General features: G+C 35.2%; 1 protein-coding gene and 1 pseudogene across 2 annotated transcripts; both read right to left on the reverse strand.

Annotated features, from left to right (window-relative positions):
- Positions 1–649: 649 nt before the first annotated feature.
- LOC147394298 (protein NRT1/ PTR FAMILY 5.10 pseudogene) lies at positions 650–2,350 on the reverse strand (annotated as a pseudogene). The gene is made up of 2 exons (XR_015181309.1): positions 1,773–2,350; positions 650–1,469 (listed from the first exon to the last, which is right to left on the reverse strand). The product of XR_015181309.1 is annotated as a protein NRT1/ PTR FAMILY 5.10 pseudogene (transcript).
- Positions 2,351–4,769: 2,419 nt separating this feature from the next.
- Positions 4,770–5,332, reverse strand: LOC147394299 (uncharacterized). The gene is made up of 2 exons (XM_086453271.1): positions 4,997–5,332; positions 4,770–4,904 (listed from the first exon to the last, which is right to left on the reverse strand). Exons 1-2 carry the CDS (start codon positions 5,330–5,332, stop codon positions 4,770–4,772), a joined length of 471 nt encoding a protein of 156 aa, XP_086309397.1.
- Between the last annotated feature and the right edge of the window lie 7,213 nt (positions 5,333–12,545).

Consider the following 12,545-nt stretch of genomic DNA (forward strand, 5'->3'; position numbering starts at 1 on the left):
GGCTCACATAGATGGGTCTTGTGCACCAATGAGCCACAGAAACAACACAACTCTCAATCCCATCCAAAACCTCCTCCAAGACAAAACCCGGGTACGCTTCCTCTGCTCCAAAGCTCCAGTCCGTTTGGGCACTAACAATTACGTAGTTACTATTGGATTTGGTACGCCCAAGCTAGATCTTTCGCTAGCATTTGACACTGGTAGTGACTTTACTTGGATTCAATGCCAACCATGTGTTGTCAGTTGCTATCCACAAGAAGACCCAATATTCGACCCCTCCAAGTCATCATCATATTCTAATATCTCTTGCAGTTCTAAGGAATGCTCCCAAATAAAGGGGAGTTGCTCTGCCACCTCCACCTGCATCTATGGCATCCAATACAGCGTCGAGTTCTATTCAATTGATTCTTTGCACGTGAAACAATAACGCTAACATCTTCAAATGTATTCCCCAATTTCATGTTTGGTTGTGGTCAAAACAACCACAGACCATCTGGAAAAATAGAGGGGTTACTCGGCCTCGGACGCAACAAAATATATCACTTGTATCTCAGACTAGTCAAATGTTTGGAAAAATATTTTATTATTGTATCCCACCAATAGCAAGCTCTACTAGATACCTAGCTTTTGGAGCCCCCACCAAGACTGGTCTCAAATACACGCCTCTATTGACAAACCCGCGCCGTCCATCATTGTATGTCCTAAACCTATTAGGGATAAGTGTGGCAGATAAAAAATTAGCAATCTCACCATCGGTATTTACCTCTTCGGGTACCATCTTAGACTCTGTCGTTGTAATCACTTATTTGCCACAAACAGCTTATTCAGAACTCAGGTCAGCGTTTCGAAATTTGATGTCGAAGTACCCACCAGCTCAACCATATTCATTTTTGGACACATGTTATGACCTTTCTGGGTTCGACACGGCCACAATGGTGAAGACATCAGCAATTCCGAATAAGATATATTGAGGAAGTAACCACCACACACTCATAGGAACTGTCGCTTCCGGAATGTCGACCAACCCAAAATCTAAAGCAATTTTAAGTCTTTTCTTCTCCATTAGAGCTGCCACCACCATGGAGATCACAGATATAAAGATTCCACAGCCAATTCTCTGAAGCATTGTTATCCCTGAGGACTTCCCTGTGATGACTCTAGCAATAGGAACAAAGAAACGATCATATATGGGAAGAAGTAGAACAATAGACAGTCCGGTAAAGGATTGGAGTGAGGCAGCTGGTATTTGGAAGCTTCATCCTATTAATCTGTCCATGGTACCTCCTTGCTTAGTGAAGAATGTCAAGATTTGTGCAAATGCAATCCCATATATCAAACATGTAACCCATATTGGAACCAATCACAGTACAAACTTTGCTTCTTCCACTTGACTAATGCTACATACTCTCCAATCTTTCCTTGAATCATTTGAAAAGTTTGATTCATCAATCAATGCTTTGTTGAGAAACCTGCCATAAAATAGAAGGTCTTGTTGTATGTTCAATTAGAATATTGTAAAGTAACTCAAAAGCTCTCTTAGTATTATCATCATATGCATGATTTCAAGTATTGGGTCGATACTATAAATCCTACTCACCATTTAACTTGATCGTAAACCTGAGTGCAAATATGGGTTTGAAGAAGAAAAACTGATTGTGGTTGATGAATGGATGAGTTTCCTAAAGTGTGAACTCCATTTTATACCATATGTAAAAAAAAGTACTCATTTTTCATTGTTTCAAAATAAGCAAAAAGAAATTCATTTCTCTTACTTGAATTGGTGAGCACCAACATTGGAGGACGTTTGCCTTGCTTCCTCTAGCATGGCAGTGGATGAAGGGGTGGTTCTCCAATTCCTTGCTGCTGCTACAAACACTTGAGCGATTCTAACAAATGGGTTGCTCTTCTCCTCTTTGAAACTATAACGATAAGTCCTAGTTCCGAGCAAGAAAACAATAAGTGTTGCTGCCATTGAAACATTTGGAATACCAAATCCAAGACCCCAATTCAAGTTGTCTTGGATGTAGCTCATGATAAAGATTGTAACATAGGAACCCACACATAAACCAAAATACCACCAGTTGAAGAACGAACTCTTGGACTTGCTCTCCTCTGGGTCTTGGCCATCAAAGTGATTGGCTCCAAAAGCCTGTACGCATGGCTTATGTCCAGCTTGTGCAATTGCTACTAAATACAAAGAGATGAAGAAGAAGACGACTTGAAGAGTAGAAGGAGAAGAGCAAAAGATATTGTTCTCAGTGTTTTGACAGTCATGTGAGTATAGGGAAGTAAGAACAGCTGATAGAGTTAACAATCCGAGCCCCTGTAATTCCATCCAACTTGAAGATGATGTTTATTGATGAAAAATACCAAATATTTACTTATGATGATGATATAAAGAAAAAATGCTCATGATTTTTCTCACCAATGGTGAAAAATGCTCAAATTAATGGCTCTAAAAGTAAGAAAAATTGATTTTCCACAACCAAGATGAAAAATGAATAAATTCAATGGCCAGAAATAAACAACAGAAAAAAATTTCAATTCATAAGTCCACCAAAAGAGAGGATGAAACACTTGCAAGGCTAGTGGATACCAACGAGTGCCTCGAGCAAACCTTTAGTGGCTCACTGGTAGTGGTCTTATATTGGGCATGTTTACATCCATTCTAGTGGCCTTATTGAGGATTATAAATACCTCTGTTCTGTTTAGAGTTGAACAGAATAACAAACAAAGAGTAGTTTATGGAGTAGGAAAGCATTCGGTTTCCACTGAAGTTCTGTGAATTCAACACTAGGAAAGCATTTGGCTCTTGAACCCAACCCTATATATAATGATAATGATTAAGTCAATAACCATACAATAAACCATATTTCCACCATTGTCGTCAAGTTGCTGAAAAAAACTATTAATACTAGCAGGGGCCATACCTCTTTGCCATATTCAATTGGGTTACATGTTTAGATCAGTCATCAGTGTACTAATCATATCCTTAGCAAACGAAACCCAATGACTTGTTAAATCACAAATGTGGGGGTTACTTAGAACTCTCTAATTATCAAGAAGGATACACACATCGTCTAATCTATCCTTGTTGGACTATTTTTGTATCCATTTGGATTACACCATCCTTAGAAAGGAAAAAAAATAAAAGATAAAATCAAATACATGGGTAAAATACTAGCTCCACCCTTGGATAGAAGATGATAATATGAAAAAGAGAATTACCAAATTTAGCATGGACAGATGGCTGTTCTGAAAACTCACATATAGAAGTAATGGAAAGTGCATAACAAAGCATATCTCATTTGCATTAGCAGTAAACGTGTAGACATGCTGTTTGCTCAAATGATATTCAACAAAACATAACCTAATTTTACAGAATACCTTTAAAGACGTGCAATTGTGCTGACTTCTCCTTGCAAAATTTCTCATAAATTGTTTGGAACTTGGCAAACTCATCACATTCACACTGCAACTCGTTCAAGTAGACAATCAATTAAAACCAAAACTTCAAACAGTACAGTTGAAACTAATATTTAGGAATCTAGGTTGAGCATTACACACCTCCTTGGAGCAATGGCAATCGACCCCTAGTCATTAAGCTTTCTGCAGACATACTTGAGAACTCCAGAAAACATACAGAAACAGATTCATGTTTCACCCAATGAACACTAAGTACTAATTTGGAAACAAGATTAAAAAACTCAGAATATTCTGCACATATACTAGAAAACAGACTCTTTAACATAATAAACATAATCCAATGCATGAAAGCAGATAATAAAAATAAATACACACACTTGCCATCCACCAAGGTTGAGGTTCATCAAAGGAAATGACATTCCATTTGCATCTGATACTCAACTAACAAATGCATTTACCTATAAAAAACTAAAGTAGAAGCAAATATATATATATAACCATACATACCCTCCCTCCTTTCTCCCCCAATCCAACCAAGTTTACATGACACTTGACACAAAAAACAAACCAAATTAAAAAGACTCGCCACAAACGCACAAAAAACAAATTCAAAAGCACTTCTTGTGGACGATAGATGGACTTGATTTGTCGTACTCAACCTTTGAGATCCACATCTACAAATTCAATAAAAATAAGTAAAGATTCAAGTAAGAACCAACCAAACTAAGTTCATATAAAAGAATCTTTTGGAACATTGCAAAACAAAACTCACCTGTTAAAATGTGCTGAATCAAGAATCTCCAGCACTATTCAACATTGTCATCAAGTATCGCAAACGCCTATCAGTCGGGTTACCAAAAAAAGCCCTCATTCTTTTAGGTTTTTCGATGAGGAAAGAGTAGGCATGATCAAGTAAGTCTGAATCAATTCCTAATCGTACTAACTCATCAAAAACATCCTCCTCCGAGTAAACGCGTGCTCTAGTCCTTTGAAGAATCTCATTTCCGCTTCTAAGAATATCATTTCCTTCTTTAAGAATATCATGTCCTTGTTTAAGAATTTCATTTTCTTCTTTGATTGCAAATGCAATCTCTCTCATTGAATCCTCAAATCCAGAATTATCTATTGAAGATGATGCCTTTCTCTTCTTGGATTGTGAGGAAGTTGCAGACTTGTTAGAAACTGATTCATAAGGAGTTGTTAGTCGAGTATCTTCATGCATATCATACGAACCTTCAAAGCCCTCCAAATGGATATCATCATTTATCACCATATGATCAATATCATCAATAAGTGTTTTACCACGTCCACCAGCTTCCATCCCCCCACCTGTCTGCATCTCATTATTCCACCGTTTCACTTTTTCGAATTGCAGTTTCAGCACTTTGTCCTGTTGCTCTATCCTTTCCAAAGAGTTTTGTTAATTTTTCATAATGAGGTAAAAGTGTATTCATCCACTTCTTTGCTTCGGATTTTGCCTACAACAATAAAGAAAAAAAAAATTAAAACATTATTGCATATTAATAAGTAAATTAAAGTGACATAGTTTAAATTAGTAAAAAAATTTAACCTCAATCAATGCCTTCCAAACTTCAGGCTCAGCATCCATCATCTTTGTCCCTTGATTCCAAGCAAAATCACTCAAGCCACCCTTGAAAATATCGTAACACTCAGTGAAGTTCTTTTTAATTGTTTTCATGCGGTTCTTCACGAGTTGTTTATTAAATTCATACCCAAGTCTTTCATTCAATTCAAGCACAATTTGGTCATATGCAGAGGTTGTGAAAGTCCCCTTAACTCTGTTTCCATTGTCGTTCTGGTGAACAAATGCGTTAATGAGAACCGTATCCATTTGCTCATTCCATTTCCAAGCTTGTTCTTTTTCTGTTTTGTAAGACCTATTCATCTATAATATATATATAGAAATAAAGAATTATCTTAATTAAGCCATAATTTGTAACGTAGTAAGTTATTATGCAAACAAGATAATAATTTAAAACGTATATCTAATATCAAATAAGTTCCCAGTGAAAATTTAAACCAATAGTTGAACATAGTCTTACAATACAATCATCCAGCTACAATTTTGCATGTAAATAAAAAAAATCAAAAGTCACACATGATTCAGCACATAATCACTCCACATGGTAGCTGCTATGTTATCCCTTAAAATTGATCCTAGTCTAGAGTCTTCATCATCATTCTCTCGAAAATGAACATCTTCTTGAGATTCAGGCTCATTCATGATCTCTCTATCTACTTCAGCAATAAGACGCTCATCAGGATCAACGCCCATTAAGAAATTGTGGAGAATAGAACATGCTAAAATTATCTTTGATTGCGTGTTAATTGAGTAAGTGGGCTCTGTCGTGCTTTTTATAATAGGAAATCTTTTCTTCAATACTCCAAAACATCTTTCAATTGCATTGCGTAAGGATGCATGTCGATGATTAAATAACTCTCGAGGATTTTGTGGCGCATGTGTAGAATATTCTTTCAAGTGGTAACGCACACCTCTGTAAGGTGCCATAAGTCCACTCCTAAGCATATATCCAGCATCAACAAGGTAATATTTACCTATTAAGATTGAAAGTCATTACTATAATGATATTTTTAATTAAATAAAAGAAATATATATTAATAGTTAAATAGATTACCGTTAGGAATTTTTAAATTATCTTCTCTTGTCAATGCATTTTTAATTATCCTTGACTCCGATGCTGTCCCTTCCCATCCAGGTAAAACGTATGTGAATTTCAAATCAAAAGTACATGCTGCCAATACATTTTGTGTTGGATATTCCTTCCTTCCACGATATCTTGGTGCATCTGTATTAGAAACTTTCACACGGATATGTGTTCCATCAAGTGCACCTATGCAATCCTGATATTGATGTAATATATCAAATTTTATTACAAAAATAATATTTTACTATTTAAATGAATTTTATATAAAAAGAAGTAACATAATATGTTTACCTTGAAGTATGGGTAGAATCTATTATTGTTGAATATTTCTGGAGAAACTTCTAATCCATCAGGTTGTTTAAGATAGAGTTCAGCTAATGATATTATGGCTCGTTGAACACGATGAAAATGACGACTTATAGTCTCACCAGAACGACGGAAAAAAATGAAATGGTGCGGTTCCTTACATTTTCTGACAATATGTGAAGAAATTTGGCAACTTGCTCTTCAACTGTAGCTCGTCGAGTGTGAGTAAGTCGACCCGAAGTTTGAAGTAGATTGCATAAATTTTCAAAAGCTTCAGGCCCCATTCGTATAATATCACGACATTTTTCATTAGTCCTATGTTCGTTCATCAATTCTTGTCTTACACACTCTCTTTCTAAATTGTTTGGCATTATAGAGCGATCCACATAATTTCTATACTCAGACTGCTTAACCAAATAGGCAGCCACAAGACAAACCACGTGTGTAGCCATACGACGCCTTCGATCCTATTCCACAATAATGTTTTTCCAAATTCGAAGACGACGAAAATAATGTTCACGAAACGACTTATACAATTCTTCATCTCTATCCATCTACAAACTACAACAATTACAATAGTAATTATAACAACTATGTAGTAATTAACCGTACACATATATGTTTACATTATAACACGAGGAATTTTTTAATCCATATAGGTGAGGTGAACGGGTACAATCTATATGTTTATGCCCCTCTTTTAATGAAAATTAAAACATAATATACAATCAAAGAGAACCCAAAGAAAAAAATATCTATAAAAAAACAACACCATCACAAAGGAGATCCCTTACACCAAATTCACAAAGGAGATCCTTTACACCAAGGGTCGTCAAATTCGATAATGCAAAGCATTAGACTATTGGATGGATTTAGTTTGTTATGGTAAAATTGATAAACTGAAAGGAGAAGAGATTTTATATTTACCAATAACATCTGAAATAGTGCTAAACTTTAAACCATGCCATGAGTACAAAATATTCATAATCAATAGTACAAAAGAGGAACATGGATGAAGATTTGGCAATTGCAACTCACTGGAAATCAAAACAATAAAAAAAAACTTAAATTTTTTTTTTTTGACAAATAATAAAGAATTGTTGACATAAAAACGAGAGGAAAAAAAAAACTCCTATAATTAAAAAAAACTAATAAAAGTACAACAGTTCAGATGTTGATGTGTATACATTTTAAAAAACTTTTCCAGTACTTATTAATAAACTTTCAAAAATTTGTGTGTATACATATTAAATTTTCATAGTACTTATATCCAAATATTTAAGATTTATTATTTTTACATCTCATCTTTCAAAATCACCATTACTAGTACCCTTCATCTACTCGTATCCAAATATTTAGAAAACTCTCCTATCTTTTTAAAACCATCCTTATGTAACTTAAGAATTACTAACTAACTCTGATAGACTTCAACAATCATTAGGGCTGTAGACACCCCATTTTTGCATCCGCCTGATTAATCAACTCATCTACCCGATCGCAATGATTCCCAATGATGGATGTGTATTCCATTGCTTTATTTTGTTACCAGATGTGTTTCAGAAATCCGGATGAGGTATCTCGAACTAACAAAACTGTAGAAACCACGCTACGCTAGGAAAATACGGCTCCAGAAACATAGAAATCATCATCTTGCAGACCAAAAAGAAGCTTCACGATAAAAATCACTAAAAATGACCAAATTACCAAAATACCCCTAACTTCAAAACAACCCTAGAGCCTATGTTACGCTTTGGAAAACTCTCTCAAATACATAAAACAACAAATCGAAATCAAATAAATCATTTCACCAATTTTAACAGAATTCGACAAAATTACGAAAGTGCCCCTCAAAAAGTTCACAACCATTTCACACAAAAATTTTCATAAATGACACAAACTAATATTTCCATTAAATTCCTTACAAAAAATCGATTCTAAAACATCTTAGAACATTAAAAACCGACTTAAAACATGAAAAGTCCTCTCCGGGGGTAAAACGGTAATTTAACAATTTTCATAATTAAGAATTTCGAAATTAATAAATAAAATATTAAATAATTAAAGTGAAACATTAATAAAATTAATTTAAAATTTTAAATTAAAAAAATCGATCAATCGGACTTTCAAGTAAAATTGTTGAGGGTTCGTGAGATATTTCTTTAAGGACCCCTCCATTTGGGGGTCCAAAGAATCAAAGATATAATAGAGAGGGGTTCTCCAAACATTTAAAGTCAATCAAGCAAGACTAAAGTCAAGATATTAAAGTCAATCAAATAAGACTAAAGTCAAAATTAAAGTCAATTAAGTAAGACTAAAGTCAATCTCATAAGACTAAAGTCAAAACCCTAAATCAAAACCCTAATCTAAACTAATCAAGTCAATCTCATAAGACTAAAGTCAAAACCCTAACCCTAATCTAAATTAATCAAGTCAATCTCATAAGACTAAAGTCAAAACCCTAAAGATTAAGTCCATCTCATGAGACCAAAGTCTAAACCCTAATTGAAACCCTAAAAAGAAACCCTAATCAAACCCTAATGCTTCTAAAAACTTTATAAATAGGTGTCTCCACACCCTATTTTCGTATCAAATCATAAACCCTAAGAGAAGTAGGTCTAGAAGCTCCCCTAGCCCCCCATAAACCCTAGTTCTGGAGTCCCAACTCCTTACCTAACATCCCTCTTTCAATTTTAGTCTAGAAAACACCTAAAATCTCTCCAAAAATACCCCCAAATCCGCAACAAACTTGAAGAGTTCAGATCCAAAAATAAGGAGATACCTTGATCTAAGAGATCCGAAGTCAAATCCGGAGACAGAACGAAGCAAGGGAGTACAGTACAAGGAGCTCTTTTTGTCAGATCTGAGGGAACAAAATCCTTGCTATCGGAAAGGTATGTAATTTTTTTTATTTTTATCTAGGTTTTTAGCAATGTGATATATTTGAGAAGTTAGTAGAGACCGGCTTTGGCCGGGCGGGGTTGGTGCCTAACACCTTCCAACCCCGTAACATGATCCCTGAATTCAGATTTTTTGTGGTAGATTAGTTCTTTTTATCCATGTTAGAGTCAGTTTGGTTCCTAGACCACAATAACTAGGTGACGACTCCCAAACCTCAAAAGTCAAAAGCGGATCCGCGCACCCCGCGGATCGAGGGCGCTTTCAGTGGCGACTCTACTGGGGACTATTGAGGATCAAACTTGAAAAACCCCAAGTATGGGAGCATTGCCAAGATGACCTAGTTTTTTTTTTATTTAGTTGGATTTATTTTATTTATTTTTTCTGTTTATTTATTTTTTATCTTGATTGTAGATGATTTTGGGTATTGCATTTTTTTTCCAATTAAGGATCACTTTTTGATGACCCCTAAATAATGAAAGATTCAAATTGACCTATGAAAATGATGGAATGATAAAGGTTGGACAGAAATATTAAAAAGTTTTAGAGAATATTCTAGTGAGAATTAAGTCTGGGAGCCTCTTAATAAAACATAGATCTTGTCAAGTAGATTAATTTAGAATCTGAGTTCACTCAATTTCGTTATCGGAAGCCTTAGATATCATCGATGCAAGTTCAATCTGTAAATCTGAAATTATTTCTGAAAGAAAGTTGGGATAGCAATGTTAAAACTTTTTTAGAGAATATTCTATTGAGAATTAAGTCTGAGAGCCTATTAATAAAACATAGATCTCGTCAAGTAGATTAATTTAGAACTTGAGTTCACTCAATTTCGTTATCGGAAGTCTTAGATATCATCGATGCAAGTTCAATCTGTAAATCTGGAATTATTTCTGAATGAAAGTTGGGACAGCAATGTTAAAACTTTTTTAGAGAATATTCTAGTGAGAATTAAGTCTGGGAGCCTATTAATAAAACATAGATCTCGTCGAGTAGATTAATTTAGAATCTAAGTTCACTCAATTTCGTTATTGGAAGCCTTAGATATCATCGATGCAAATTCAATCTGTAAATCTGGAATTATTTCTAAATGAAAGTTGGGACAGCAATGTTAAAACTTTTTTACAGAACATTCTAGTGAGAATTAAGTCTGGGAGCCTTTAATAAAATATAGATCTCGTCGAGCAGATTAATTTAAAATCTGATTTCACTCAATTTCGTTATCGAAAGCCTTAGATATCATCGATGCAAGTTCAATCTGTAAATCTGGAATTATTTCTGAATGAAAGTTGGGACAGCAACGTTAAAACGTTTTTACAGAATATTCTGGTGAGAACTAAGTCTGGACACCTATTAATAAAATGTAGATCTCATCGATTAGATTAATTTAGAACTTGAGTTCACTCGATTTCGTTATCAGGAGCCTTAGATATCATCGATGCAAGTTCAGATTGTATTTTCCTAATTCACAGAAAATCTGAATTTATCTAATGTTGGCACAATTAATGTTCTTGAGAGTGAGCTCATCTCAACCATTGTCATTCTATCATCAATGTAACACCTATTCGAATCTCGATTTATTTTGGATCACCCAAAAGTGATCATTGATTGGACCTTAAAAATTATAAAAATTATGCCTATTGCAATGTTTGTTTGATCATTATCATATGCCATATTTATTGATTAATTTACCATGATCTTGCTTGAAATACATGATTGATGTTGATCGTAATGTTAATGTGCTTATGTGATGGGAATAATGTGATCTTAATTGGATATTCATATGATTTGAATGATTTTAGTTTTGATTAAATGTATAATTGGTTTGATTGGATCCATGGGCCCATTTGTTTGAAAAAGGTCCCGAGCACACCCCATCCTGTTTTGCACACACCACATGCACGTTTACTGTTTTACTCACTTACACGTCCCATTTAGCCAACGTGGCACTAGTGCGTGGCCCGGTCTCTTCGGAGATGCGACGTCATTCATGAAACCCACAACTCCAGTCACGTACCTTAGGGTATATCAAACTGGGGGCATCAATACCATCTGATCAGGTGATTCTAAGAAGTATGTTGATGCACCCAGGCTGGAGCGACCTGAGCCTTTGACCTATTGTAAGCCACACAGTCACATGTCCCGATTGCCAACGTAGTACTAGTACGTGGTCGGTCCCCTCGTGGGATGCCAAACCATTTATGAAAGCTACAACTCTTGACTCGTACCCGTAGGTATAAAAGATAGTCTAAGTATATTAATTGCACTTCTTGGTCAAAACCGGTGCCTAAGCAAAATCTTGCCCCGCTGTACCCTACTGTACGAGGGGGATAGACTACGTCTATTCTAGACGAGAGGTATTTAAGTGGGCCCTTGCTCAGCATTGTGCGCCACCTCTCAACTGGAAATTAAACTGGCTGTTTTTGGCTTCAGAGAAGTGAATTGAGGTTTTAGATTATCACCTATACGGTATATCAAACCAAGTCACCACGTATCGAAAGGTATATATGTGTGCTTGGGCAAGGGTGGCCAGATAAAAATGCATTGCACGTAGTAAGCTTAGAGTCTAGAAACCTTCCCAGTAGGTCACGACTCGAACTTATCGTGGGTGTTCCCGGGTTGTTTATTGAATGAATGCATGTGATTGATGAATGTATGTGAGTGGTGTGAATGATGAGATCAAGAATGTATGGTTGTCTTTAAGGATAAAAAAATTTCTTTTTGAAAATTAAAATGGGTGCACCGACCCAATAAAGAATCCATTTTTTGCAATAATTTATAATGACCCAGTCCATCTCGATCCAATAATCATGATGGGTCGGGCCATTTAGATCAAAATGAAAATCAAATTCTTTTCTAAATTCGGGTTTCTACCCATTTTTAAAGAAGAGAAATGGTTTACAAAAGGAAAGTATTTTCTAGAAGAAATATTCTCTAAAAAATATATATATATATATTTTCCAGAAAAAGTGTTTTCCATAAAAACAAGATTTAAAAAAAAATGTTTTCTAGAAGAAAAGAGAATGAAGGAAAAATGATTTACAAATGATATATTCAATAAAATCTCAGGATTCTTAAAAATGTTATCAAGGGGTTAATACCGAAATTGACTAAATCTACCTTTGATGGGGTCATATAGGATTATCATTGCGCCCAAACTCAAGCGTCCACCTCCTAGTTGGAGTCGTAAGTCCAGTCGGTTAGAAAGAACCACAGTACCAAGTCAACAAG

This window comes from Akebia trifoliata, chromosome 9 (genome assembly GCF_017979445.1).
Source record: "Akebia trifoliata isolate Shusen 1 chromosome 9, ASM1797944v1, whole genome shotgun sequence".
NCBI classification, from domain to species: domain Eukaryota; kingdom Viridiplantae; phylum Streptophyta; class Magnoliopsida; order Ranunculales; family Lardizabalaceae; genus Akebia; species Akebia trifoliata.

What these genes read in the sequence shown, in the direction of transcription:
- LOC147394299 (XM_086453271.1), bottom strand. Translation starts at nt 5,332, where the DNA reads ATGAATAGGTCTTACAAAACAGAAAAAGAACAAGCTTGGAAATGGAAT. An exon ending in TTTGGAAGGCATTGATTGAG is followed by an intron (nt 4,905 to 4,996) that starts GTTAAATTTTTT and finishes TTATTGTTGTAG; the next exon opens with GCAAAATCCGAAGCAAAGAA.